We start from the raw sequence: 14,515 nt of genomic DNA, 5'->3' as shown, positions 1-14,515 counted from the left end.
CTATGATTCTGATTTAACTAAAACTAACTTAAACTGATTAATTTAATAAGCGTGCAGGAGTTCGCCAAGGCTTGCTAAAACTCAATGCAAAGAATCAAATAGAAGTTACAAGCATAGCGGTATACGAAGAAGTGGAAAGCTTCAACTATCTAGGATTGATAATAACAAATAATGGCGGATGTGAAGAAAAAATAAGATGATCATTAGCAATGGCTAGGTCAGAAACAACAAAACTGACGAAAATCGGGAAAGACACCGACAGCGAAAAATGCATTCGATGTTCCTCCTTTTTAATTGCCCAAAATTCAGTTCCGTACAACATACCTGTTTTTATGGCAGTTTTATAGAATTTTCACTTCAGTTTCATTGGACTCTTTCTGTTACACAATGCACCACTCGCTTTTTTTCACTTCATCAATCCCACCCTATTCTACTGCATGTATTTCCATCTATTTCACCATTACTAAAGGCCTATCTTATAACGGTACCTAAAGGTTAAAAAATTAACTGAAATACCATGAAACAATATTTGTAGGAAAAGTGTGTATGTGGTAATAAGTTTAAAATGATTCATAAATTTACAAATATTTCTGTTTACCAATATTTTATGGTAGTCTTTATGTAGATCAAGGTTTAATCTTTATGGAATTCCCATAGATCAGTTTAAAATAAAATTTTAGTATTAATCATACTTGATAGTAATACCCTATTTGCATTCTTGAATGGTATTAACCAATTAAATTCTTTGTAGACGACTAATTGCTTCGACAATGGATATATCACACGTGGGAAATTGTAACAGCGGTTGGTTGAATTAAACTATTGATTAAGTAGAGGAACGAGCATGGTGATAAAATAACATCTATCGGATATTGTACATAAACAATTTATAAAAGTATAGAAAGAAAGAACATAATTATTTTCGAAAATTTAGAATATTTTTTCCAAGTATTTATTTTTTTCTCCGCTTCTCTAGAGCCCCACAGAATGCTGAGGAAATGTATTTTTTTCTGTCATGGAAATCTACCTGTTATTCTATTTCTAGAGGTTTGTATTCTACTTCATTTAACGATTTTAAAATATTCCCGTATAATCTACTAAGAGTACTGGTTACGGTCATAGTTGTGGTAGACAACTTTTTCTGTGGATAGGTGTTATCTAGCCTTCTTTTCATTTTTCTGGAAAAGCTTCTCCGTTTAAATACCTATTGAAGAGTTCTGTTAGTATTTTTGTGAGTTTGGGGGTCCCATTTTCATTAGTTCTGCAGGAATTTATTTCGATCTGCTGACTTTATATTTCGTTGATTTAATTTGCTATTTTTTAAATTTAAATTTAATTTACTACTTCTTTATTTATATATAATAGTGAGATCTACATATTATGTCTTCTAAATGAATGGTTTATATATTCAACTCTGTTGTTCTCCTCAGTAGATCGTTAGAAGCATGGAGATTTTTCAGAAACTTGGGGAAAAATAGCACAAACAAAATGAATATTCCAATTCATCAACATTAACAAATGTTCTGGAAATGGAAAATGGAAAAGTCTACAACTCAGAAGAACGAAAAAACAAAGGCAGCAAGGACTACTTCTTTAATTCTACAATAGAAGATTACTCAAAAAGAAAGGGAGTGAGACAAGAATGTATACTTTCTCCAATTTTGTTTAAATTTTAGGTAGATTACTAAAGATTACATGTAGATTACACAGCGATGCTGAAATATAATACAAAGATCTTCAATGTCATCTAAATAATATAATTCCTTCAAGTGGAGCTTTGGGTTTAAAATAAATTTTAAGGAGAGGAATAGAAGCAATTTACATTGTCTGCTAAAAGATAATTGGGATCATAAGACTGAAGTAAACAGCAGAGTAGAAAAGTCAGAAATGCTTTCTTGAACATCGCAGTTCCTGACATCACAGATTGGATTTTATCTTAAAGTAAAAGATGTTTAAGCGTGTGGCCTGTTTTTTGTATGAAATGTATGAATGTTAAAGCTCTGACCCATTACCAGCCAAGGGCTTCATATCATGGAAGGCTCCATCCAAATAATACGTAATATGAATAGAGCTTGCCTCAAAGATAAACTATTTATATACAAGTATAAAAAGTAAGAACATTGCATATATGACAAAAGAACATAATACACTTTTTAGCAAATAAAGATAGAGGATATGTAAATTGGTGAACTGTATGATGTCATCGTAACATTCGCCAATGGACGGGAATCCATAGTTATGCAATACTGCTAAAAATATATAGAACAGTTTAATCCTGTTTGCCTAATATCTTACCTGACAAGACAATAAATGGTAGACATCTGGCTATAGAGAAATGCACGGCAATTTAAAAAGAATAACATAATGCTAAATACTTCAATATTACCGACATTTTTTAAACCTACTTTTTTATTGGAAATTTTTAAACATATTATAACAAACAGAAATTAACTACAAAATGTTTATTTTCTAAAAAACTTTCATTTGATGTCCTTTTAACCGGATTAAAGGAAAATAATTAAGTTAATCTATAACTTTTAATGACAACAGTTTGTTACACACTCTTTTTATAAATCTACAGAATAAATTATTTAATTAGAAAATTCCTCACAGTACCATATGTTTTATATCAAGAAGATTATAAAACGAGGCTATAAATAATCATTGAGTGATTACTATTAAAAGAGAAATTATTGAGTCATATATTAGATGTCTAAACATGAAAAACAATAATTGTACATCAATATGTTTTAGTTGGTAATTATCTGTCATAAGAAGTTTCGTTCATGGCGAAAAAGCTAATTTGGACTTGACCAAATATATACCTACAGGGCGTCTTGGATAATTTGGACTTGACCAAATATATACCCAATTTGCAATCGTACAAAGACAATCGTCTTGTGTGAACGTCTATACTTGTATCAACATTTGGGGAAAAATCACGCGAGTAGTGCTACCATCTTTATACAAATGAAAAACTTATTAGACCGCCTTAGTTTTATATCATTTCTGTAACGATCAAAAATTTTGAAAATGTGTAGTATTCAAACCAATCACTTGTTTGTTCGTAACATTTCCCTATTCTTTTACTATGAGTTTCAATCAGTTGTGTGTAGATCCGGTTTTTCAACGTCTTAGCTTCTTCGGGACACACCGTACCAAAAGTTCCCATCTCTTACCGCACTATTCATTTGTACCCAATCCACTGGCATATTATAATTTTAGTCATTGGTCTATTTTAGTTTTTAAATAACTGCGTAAATGTTTTTACTTTCTGGTCCTCACCGAGATTTGAACCATGAAATCTGTAGACAGTCCACATTTAAGTGATCACGCTGGCCCGAAGAGCTATCCGATCGACAATCAGATTTATTATTGTTCTGAAGCTACTTTCTTTTTGAAACATTTCAAGCATCTGAAGCAGTTTTATATTAATTACTACATAATAAATTTAAATAAATAAATTTTAACAAAATTCCCAATAAAGATAGTAAATCAGTTTCATGATTATAATTTTTTTATTTTTTTCAGCAGTTCGATTAATTTTTATAATTTTTGGAAAATATTACCATAGCAATATTTTTCCAACATTTCCAACCGATTCTCAATAAAATTTCATTATATTATTTCTTTTTAAAATAAAAAAAAATAATTTTGCATTTTAATAATTGAATACTAATTAATTGATAATTTTTCAGGCTGTCAGACACTCAGAATGGCTGCGTCTAGAAGAGCTAAATCCTTAGGCGTAGAAACCAAATCAGTACGTATGCCCAGATGTAACAAGATTGGAGGGTTTGAGCCCATTCAATGTGATAATGAAATAGTCAGTTCATGTTGGTGCGTAGACGAAGCTGGATTTGAACTGGCTGGAACGAGAGCTCCTGCTGCAGCTTTGGTAAATTGCACTGGTGAGTGTTTTCGAATTTGAATTCAATTTGTTAATATTTGCGAATGTTTTCTAGATCCTATTTCTTGGGTGGATCAGTCCCTCTTGTTTATGTTATCTTCTTAACGATATCTCTCCATTTTTCTTGTCTCTAGTTTTTCCTCTCCATTCTCTGACTCCTGCCCTTTGGAGGTCTTCTTCAACTTCTTGCAGCCACTTTGATCTTGGTATTTCCCTTTCCCTTCTTCCTTCTGGATTCCATTCTATCATTGCGTATGTCACTGCTTCATCTCCTGCTCGCCAAATGTGACCTAATCATCTAAATCTTCATTGCTTAATTGCCTTATTCTAGTCACGATGTCTTCCTTAAGTTCTTCCTTAATCTCTGCATTTGTTCTGCTTTTATATTCATTTTGCCCTGTTCTGATTGCTCCCAGTATGGTTCTTATAATCTTTCTCTCCGCTATTCTTAAGTCTTCTTCATCTTTTTTGTAGTTTTCATAAAACATTTAGGCGTGTTTTTTACGCATTAGAAAAATCCTTTTCCATTCTCTCACGTATAAACTCTAACACTGACATCCTTACTCCATTTCAGATTTGAACCAAGAATATTATTATGTGTAAATGTGTAAATGATCAATGGAATACTTTCTTAAATCAGTTTCTGTATATATTCAATCAGTGCTTTCCTTTTAAAAAGTTAGATTCTAGGCAACGTAAAAAAGGCCTTAATAAAAGAGATGATCCAGAGATAATAGAATGTAAGACTCGTTTAGACATCTTGTTTACAATGAGCAGAGTTAACCATAAATTCTATGATTCCTATAGACAGGTAAAAAAAGAATATAATAAGAAACTAATAACAAAACGATCAAAGCAATATGAAAACAGGATATCTGAAGCTGCCAACAAAAATAAATGCATGTGGCAAATTGTTAGTGAAATTAATGGTCAATTAAAAAGTGTAAATTCAATAAAAGTAGAGGGTAGTCCTCAAGAGATTGCTGATAAATACATGATCCACTTAAATACTACTTTAAATAACACTTTATCTCAATTACAATACACTGAATATAAAGACAACATTGCAAGTAACATAAATTCAGTGTTTGTCGCACCTGTGACAGAAACTGAAATTATGGATATAACTAAAAATTTAAAAAACAAAATGAGTTGTGGAATTGATGAAATACCCACTAAAATCCTTAAACTTTGTATGAAGGAGATAGTGAATCCTCTCACTACAATCATAAATAATTCACTAAAATCTGGTGTATTTCCTGAATGCCTGAAAACTGCCATAGTAACACCTGTTTACAAAAAGGGTGATCCTAAATTAATTAATAACTATAGACCAATTAGCCTTCTATGTTCCTTTTCAAAAATCTTAGAAATGACTATGTATAGGCGGATAACAGAATTTTTAACAAAATGTCATATTATTAGTGCAAATCAGCATGGTTATCAACAGGGAAAATCAACTCAGACTGCGATTTTTCAATTTGTCTGGGATATTTTGAAATGTACTGAGATTGGTCATATGGCTTTGGGTCTCTTTTTGGACCTATCAAAGGCATATGACTGTTTAGTGCATGACCTATTATTTGATAAATTGGAGAAATATGGTATACGTGGACCAGCATTGAACTGGTTTAAGTCCTACTTGGCAAATAGGAGACATTTAGTAAAAATACATAAAAACACTGAAATAGGCATCTCATCTGAAAGCACTATCAATATTGGAGTACCACAAGGAAGTGTGATTGGTCCTTTACTGTTTGTGATCTATATCAATGATCTTCATGGTCTAGTGGCTAATACTACTTCCAGCATAACAAATTATGCAGATGATACAAACATTTTAGTCAGTGGTAAAGACATGTCTGTTCTAAGCGTTAATGCTAGTTTAGAGTTCCAGAAAGCTAAAGACTGGTTTTCTATGAATAGGTTGGTTTTAAATCAAAATAAAACAGATCTTCTTTTGTTTAAGACAAATTATGCACATTCAGATATGCCAAACAGTATTATTGTAAATAATGACACTTTAAATATTAGCAGCAGTACCAAATTTTTAGGATTATATATTGACAGTTTTTTATGTTGGGATAAACATGTTGACCAGTTATGTATGTCTTTGAGTAAAGTGATTTACAGCTTTAGAGTTCTAAAAAACTACATGAATAGTAACTCATTAAAAACAGTGTATCATGCTAATTTTGAAGCAAAATTTAGATATGGTCTAATAAATTTTGGCCACAGTAGGGACATAAATAATGTATTTCTGGTTCAGAAAAAAATAATCAGAGTTATGTTTGACTTAAAAAGTAGGGAATCATGTAGAGGGCATTTTAGGAGTAATAATATTTTAACAGTTTACGCTGTATTTATTCAAGAATGCTTACTGTTTCTATATAAGAATAAAATACTCTTTAGGAACTTTGAGCTGAGCCCAATAGTATAGTAAATACCAGGTTATATAATTATAAAATTCCAATACACAGGTTAAGTATAACAGAAAAAACGCTCTTTATTGCTGCATCAAATTGTTTAATAAACTGCCTGAACCTATTAAAAGGGAGGAAAGATTAAGTTTGTATAAACATCAAATATTTAAATTACTGGTAGCTCTTGAGCCATATTCTGTGGAGGACTATTTGTATATGTAACGGTTAGGAATAAGTAAATAATATTTTCGTTTGTGACACTGTTTTTTTTTAAATAATTTGATGTTCACGGAATGTATATTATTTTCTAAAAATAAAGATATTGTTATGTTATATTATGTTATTATTTCTCAATTGGCAATTACAAACTATTAAGTTTATTTTACTAAAAAATCTTTACTATTGTGGTATGACTTAAACAGCATTAAATAAAAAACATTTCAAATACAGTAGACTCCCTCTATAACGAGAACTGAAATGACAGTCTAATTACCTCGTTATAAGCCGATCTCGTTATATCAGACAATAATAATACTGTGCATACATATGAATCTGTATTTTTCTAAACCATTAACTTCCTATAGTGAAGCCATTCGGAGCAATATAAGATGCTAATAAATATTGTTTGAATGGCGTTTTTGAAAAAAAATTATTTACTTTTATTGTCAATGAAATATATTAAAACATAAAAGAGTTGTTTACTTTTATTATCAATGATATACGTTAAAACAAAAAATCTGTACTTATATTTTTTTCCAACTGCATAATGTATAAAGCGTATTTTCAAGGATAACATAAAATATTGCTTCTGCAATTTTAAGAACTGTGTCATTTTTAACTGCTTTAAATGGTTCAGTATCATTCTATCATATATTTTCTAAAGATGTGAAACAGTTGTATTTATTCATTGTAAAGAAGTTTATTGCGGGCTGTAGTTAAGTTTATTGAGGGGCTGTTTGAAAAGGTATTTATTTATAGCCACGACCGGACCAAAAACGTAAAAAACACGTTTTTGGATCTTATTTTCTCTCGTTATAACCAAATTTGCCTCGCTATAGACGGTTATAGTTCAATAGAAATTTCACGGGACATCTAATGTATTTCGTTATAAGCGAAACCTCGTAATAACCGTGTTCGTTATAGAGGGAGTATACTGTACTATATTATGGTTATTTATAAAGTTAATTCGAGAACAGTTGCTATAAACAACATAACAAATAAATACTTCCAACTACCCGTATATGTCACGGCTACTCGCCTTCATAAGACGAACTAGACCATTTCCAATTATTATTGAACCATTTTCTGAAACTACCTCGATAGTTACAAACTTTTCGTGATAGCAGACTATTTTCTTAAAACGTCGTTGTGTAGACGGATTTTACGTGACCAGTGACCCTGTTTGCAATATTAGCACCTCGAAATTCCGTATGCAACTGGGTCACGTTTCAGTCGCACGCTATTCATTTATATATTATTTAATTGTGATAGTGAAATTATATGTCTATAAATTTTGTCGCAGCTTTCTTCTGACTATATGTATCCACTTATAGAAGAAGTTGTTAAATTGTAGCGATTGAAGATGTTTATAAATGTTAATTTACAGTAAATTATAGTTTTAAGAACCAACAGAAGCTCCTCGTTTACAATACATATACGAAATATAAAATACAAGCTGTGTAAGAAATTTGCTTTGATTATTCTATCTGGTATTGTTGTATGATCTGCTTATTGTGAAATTTTTAAATAAATCCAAAATTATTGTCAGAAAATATTGCCAAATTTATTCAATAATTACGTTTTATAATATAACCAATATTGGGTTAAGTAAACCATGAGGAAAACTTATTTTGGGTGTTCCTCTTGGTGTACCTGTCACTGTGCATCATTTGATATTTTCTTTTCCACACATCCAGAATATTTGTGCATTGATAAATAAAATTTTCTTTATTTCGGTTCATTAATTCTTTAAATTTATCATCATCTCGGTTTATGGAGCATGATATTGTTCTTATTCTCCTAAAAATTATTTTTCTCTCTAGGTTCTTAATCTTTCCTTATTGTTCTGTGTCAAGCACATTGTTTCACCATCATATATCTTTTCTAGTATTATAACTAATGCTCTGTAAATTTTTTGTTCTCTGATTTTAGTGAGTCTGTTTTCAACCAGACGAGGTTTGTTAATGTCTATGCTTTTCTTCTTCTTTCTTTAAGTGCCGTCTCCCGATCGGAGGTTGGATATCATCATCACTATCTTTACTCTATCAACTGCTGCTCTGAAGGGTTCCATAGAACTGCATTTAAACCAGTCCCTTAAATTCTTCAACCATGACACTCTCCTTCTTCCTATACTCCTTCCTCCTCTTATCTTTCCCTGTATTATCAGCCTTAGCAGTTCTTATCGCTGTCCCCTCATTACGTGTCCCAGATATTGTAACTTTCTTATTTTTATTGTGTTTATTATTTCGCATTCTTTGCCCATTTCTCGCAATACTTCCGTGTTAGTTTTCTTCTGTGTCCATGCTATTCAAAGCATCCTCCTGTAACACCACATTTCAAAGGAGTGTAACTTATTTATGTGTTCTTGCTTCAATGTCCAGCTTTCAAGTCTATATTGCAGTATCGAAAACACGTAGCATCTCAGTGCTCTTACTCTCAGTTCTAATCTACGGTCTTTGTTGCAGAGAATTGTTTTCATTTTTACAAACGCATTTCTTGCTATTTCTATCCTTGCTCTTATTTCGGTTGTTTGATCACTATTGTCTGAAATCCAGGTTTCTAGGTATGTGTATTTATCAACCCTTTCTATCGGTATATTTCCCGAATGTATGTTTGTTGGTATATTTGTTTTCTTTGTTATTATCATGTATTTGGTCTTTTTTATATTCATTTTTAGTCCATATTTTTCACAGAAACTGTTTGTTTTGTTTAGCAGTAATTGGAGTTCTTCAGCAGAGCTTGCCATAATCACGGTGTCATCTGCATATCTTATGTTGTTAATGTTATGTCTACGCTTTTATCATTAGGTAATTGTATTAACTGAAACCTCTAGATATTTAAAATATTATACCTTTTGGAACATATATTTTTTGTGTTATTTTATTTTATTCTAAACCCCTCTTGATTTTCTTCAATCCGCAATTCTTGCGCAACTGAATGTAGAAAAATTTAAGGTACGTAACAATCTCATTTTGGCGTTCTTCTTTCTGTAGTTTTGATAATCTCTAGCACTCCTACTTCTAACATTTTTAGGTATTCCTATTCTCCTACGTATTTCGGTTACACAAAAGCTTGAACTACTAATGTAGGATCCTACATAATTGAACTCGTTATTGTTACTTTTGTTTTTTGTTTATTGATCTTGAGAACACATATATTGCTTTCGGTTTCCACTAGCTGTATTAGATTTGACATTTCTCCTTTGGATGCAGTTATTAGAGTTGTATCATCTGCATATAGATAGAGATACCGCCATTTTATTTGTCAAGTGTTTTCTTATAATGAGAATTTGCTCCCTCGTGCCTTCAACCTGCTTGTTCTCGTAGTAGATTTGTCTATCTAGGTATGTATGTATGCGATATTTAATGATTCGTAATAGAATTTTTGAGCTCTTTGAGATGTGGATTTATCGACGAGTATTGCGGATAAGTTGGGTTGATCGAATAAGAAATGAAATAGTTTTACATCGAATGAAAAAGAGCACAGAAATAACAAAAACGATAAAAATTCGAAAGTTACAATATTTCGTTCATGTAATGAGACATCCAGAGAGGTATAACCTTCTACACGTCATAATACAGGGTAAGATCGCCGGAAGAAGTGGCCCAGGCCGAAGAAGAACATCCTGGCTCCGAAATCTCCGGGAATGGTATCAAGAGACCACCGGTAATTTATTTAGAGCCGCCGTAAACAAAGTTATTATTGCCAATATGATCGCCAACGTTCGATAATCGGACAGGGTACTGAAAGAAGAAGAAGAATAGAATTTTATATAGGTGTGAAATTAGTAAGATTATTCGATAGTGACATTTTGTAGTGGTACTTTTCTTATGAATTGTATAAGAGAGGTATAGTACACTGATAAAAGTGATAAACCTGCTTTTCGAACAAAGACAGCACCAATGTGACCTTAATTTGATAAAACACTTCACTGAGAACAAGCAGCATGAGTATGAATTGATAATAAGCTAGAGAATATATTTTCAAAAACGCTTTCAAGACCATTCCGGAAGGCATAAAGGTGAACGGGATATTATATTTATTCCAAAAAACTTACGTCGGTCAAACTGGTAGAACTTTTAACCAACATATAGCAGAACATAAAAGAGCTTTTAATAATACAAAAACAGCTTCTACGTATGCACTTCACATTCTAGACCAGAATCATTCTTTTATTGCCTTAAGGCCCTAAGCTGTCTTTATTTTAATCTTTGGAAATCTACAAAAAAATATACAAATCTTCTTCTTCTTCGCGTGCTATATCAGAATTATTCGACGTTGGCGATCACCATTGCAAAGGCTTCTCGATCTTCTGCAATATGGAATAATTGTCCTGCATTTGATATCTGTGTCCATTCACGAATGTTTTTTAACCAAAAAACTTGTTTTCTTTCTTCACCTCTACGGCCCTCTATTTTGCCTTTAAGGATCAGTTGTAATATTTTATATCGACTTTCCCTTACTATATGTCCCAGATAAGACATTTTTCGACGTTTAACAGTATTTAGCAGTTCTCTGTCTTTGTTGACGCTCCTTAGTACTTCTTCATTAGTTTTCCTTGCTGTCCAAGGTAAAAATACAAATATAATTCTGAATAATTAACTCGAGACAAACAGTTCTCTTCTCTGAGATTAACAGAGTGACAAATGAAAAGGTATTACAATGTCTAAAAAAAAAGCAACCAGAAGTAGTGAAAATTGTAAAAATTCGAAAATTTGGGTATTACGTCCATGATATGTGACATCCAGAACGATATGGTACCTCCATCTTATTATTTAGTGCAAAATTTGTAGAAAGAAGGGTCTCGGTTGAAGAACACCTCCCTTGTTATGCAGTGGACATATGATTCCAGTGCCCCATTCTGTGGCATTTGTTCTTCTTCCCAGACTTTGGCTATTATTTTATATGAGTGACGAAAAGGAGGTCGGGGCAGAAAACAGTATTCACTGTTCAAATATGTGAGGGTAAGGTTCGCTAAAAATCGGAAACGATTTGCTCGAAATACCGGTTTCTTCACAGTCAACCTTTTGTTGGAGCATCACAACACAAGAAGAATCCTTAAAAGGATAACAGCATGGCATTATTGATGTGGCAGCATATTTAATACCAGAATCTGTGTATGTTTTGGGAAATCTAAGCATTGTGTTCTAAAAGGATCTGAAACTTTCAATTATGTGAAAATTGATCGATATAAACAATACTGTTCCGAAAGCGCCTGATTTTTAAGTCGAAATTAATTTGTGTCCACGTTTATCAGTAGAGTGGGGAGAGATGGTTTTCGTCCGTACTTAAATTTAAAATATTTAGTACCTTGGCTAAGTTTGAGTTGTACACACTTGTGTTCAAAAATTTGTCAACCACATGTAAAAAGTTTGTAATTTGAAGTGTTGGTTAAAATAATTGTACCTTAACTCCATTTTATTTATATAAGAGTGAGTTATGAAAATTGTCACCTACTTAAGTGTATAATTTAGCATAGATCATTGGAGTCAATTAGTTTAGTGATTACACCGCTAAATTATAAAAGTGCTAAGAAGATTGCTGTTTTGTATAGGAGATTGCTGATTTGTGTAGGAGATTGCTGATTTGTGTAGTAGTCTAGTGCGTCGTAGACCAAACTTTAACGACCACAGCAAATTTGCTTCGAATTCGAGGAATAGCCAGTGATCACCAGGCATCGTGGTGTACAATAGGACCACAGCACATTTGCTTTGAGTTCGAGGAATAGCCATTGCTCACTAGCCATCGTGGTGTACAATAGGACAATTAATAAACACTTCAATAAAATTTTACATCCATAGACTCAATTTATCTCTTTTTTAGTTTAATATTTTTAATTTTGTATGTTTGTTTGTTTTTGGCTAATTAAACATGTACTTAATCAACTCATCTATTATTTTAATCTTACTTAAAGGATTAGATATAAATTTTTTAACACCTCTTTATGGGGTGTGATATTGAACAAAAGTATTGGTGAATAATGACAGTCTACAAAGGTCATTTTGGCCGATCTATTTATCAAGAATTTTAATATGAGTGCGTCGACTCAACTTGAACGTAAATTAAAAAAAAAATGAATTTTATTTTTATATAGACATGGTTTAGTTAATATGCATTCATTAGTTTCGGCTGTCCGATAACGTATCGACCATTTCTCCCATTGATGATAGTAACAAAACGGTATTTAACTTTCACTTGAGTCAATCAACTCATTTCAACACGTTTCTTCAAATTCCACTCGAACCATTATTATTCCTTAACAGGACGTTCGCTTTAACTTCTACAGAATTCTTACTATTTTCTAGACACTTTATTCATTTCATTATTACAAAGAACGGTGAAATTAACCAGCTTGAATGTGCAATACGTTGTTGAATTAATTTTCGAGTTCATGAAGAAAGTGATTCTTGTTAATTTGGGAAGTGACTACAAACACGTTCCAAACTTTTACTTAATTTTAAAGAGTATCAATTTCTTGTGCAATCTTAAAAAATAAATAATAAGTGTGTAGTTATGTCAGTTCTAAATTATATATACTTTAAAACCGACTTATTCTTTTTCCTGTTAAAGTTTTCGGTGCTTCTGTAATAGTTCCTTCCTTGTCTTTCCAAAAGTCTATAAACGATTACTTCTCCAACTTCGGTCATGATTGAATAATTATACTCCGAACAATTCTAATGGAGTATTCATAAAAGAGCGTCATGTACACTTAACTCTACAGTCTTGGACCGTTAAATAACCTTATAGGAGTAATGTTAGACCTTTTTGCCATTTTGATTGCATGTGTTCAATATTGCTGCTTGTAGCTATTAGTACAAAAATAGCAATTCGGCATATTACGTTTAAAGATTTAAACAGACAAAAATGAAAATCCTTATTTAAATAATTGAGCTTGAGAAATTTTTTGTCGATTGGAAATTTTAATTCTTTCTAAGAAAATTTACATACAGTTTTGTCCCTACACATCGTTAGCCGTGGTTTAAATTATTTTCTTGTCCACAAGGAAAATGAATTCCTGTAGTTGGCTGTAAACCATGAATCACAAAAATTTTTATTTAAAAAAATCCTTTATAAAAGATATATTAATATAAAAATCCTATCGGACTACATCACAGAACGTTTTCGGAATGACTATTTTATCATCAGTGCTATCTGGATATACATATTTGAAGCCACTAAATACATGGGTAGAATCCTTCTAAATATAGTTAAATTAATTTGAAATTACATATTTGATGCTAAAAAACTAAAATGTTTAAGTTATAAACGGAATTAACTTCATGGCAACGTATGACTCCACTGGGGCTGCTAGCCCTTGGTCGAAGTGTCTCTGAGGAGTTGTTGATAGCAACTAAGTTGTTATTGCATTATTTTTGCTTTAAGTGATATTTTCACATTTATCATCGATCCAACCGTTGCGTGAAGCGAATCCTTCTGGTCCTAGGATGTCATTTGCCGCTTCCTCAACTGTTATTCTACAAATATCCCATTGCTCGCTAGCTGTCAAATTCTCATCCATTGTGTTTTTATTTTTAAAATAATTTTGATACCTTGGTCTTCTTCTTCACGTGCCATCTCCTCTAAGAAGGTTGGAAACCATCATGGCAATTCGCACTTTCGACGCCGCTGCTCTAAAGAGCTCAGTAGAAATGCAGTTAAACCAAGCTCTCAAATTATTCAACCAGAAGATGCGTCTTCTTCCGCGACTCCTTCTACCCTGTATTCTTCCTTGCATTATTAACTGCAACAAGTTATAACGCTCGCCCCTCATGACATGTCCCAGATATTGCAGTTTTCTGACTTTAATTGTATTTAAAACCTCTTTATCTTTTCCCGTTCTTCTCAACACCTCGTCATTCGTGACTCTATCCACCCAACTTATTCTTAATATCCTTCTGTAGGCCGATAACTCGAAGGCTTCCAATCTGTCCGAAGCATCTTTCTTTAAAGTCCAAGCCTCCAA

The 14,515-nt window shown here is 32.2% G+C and overlaps 1 protein-coding gene across 1 annotated transcript in view; it reads left to right on the top strand.

The window, feature by feature from the left end:
* LOC140443995 (uncharacterized) overlaps positions 1-14,515 on the top strand; it is a 134,377-nt gene that overhangs the window by 72,265 nt on the left and 47,597 nt on the right. The window contains exon 4 of the mRNA XM_072535557.1: positions 3,699-3,911. Within this exon, the coding sequence (XP_072391658.1) occupies positions 3,699-3,911 (213 nt within the window). The remainder of the gene's footprint in view (positions 1-3,698; positions 3,912-14,515) is intronic.

The sequence above is a fragment of the Diabrotica undecimpunctata genome, chromosome 6, assembly GCF_040954645.1.
Source record: "Diabrotica undecimpunctata isolate CICGRU chromosome 6, icDiaUnde3, whole genome shotgun sequence".
In the NCBI taxonomy this organism is placed as follows: Eukaryota; Metazoa; Arthropoda; class Insecta; order Coleoptera; family Chrysomelidae; genus Diabrotica; species Diabrotica undecimpunctata.
Note: the sequence above shows the minus strand (reverse complement) of the source record. Positions and strands in the feature narration are given on the sequence as shown.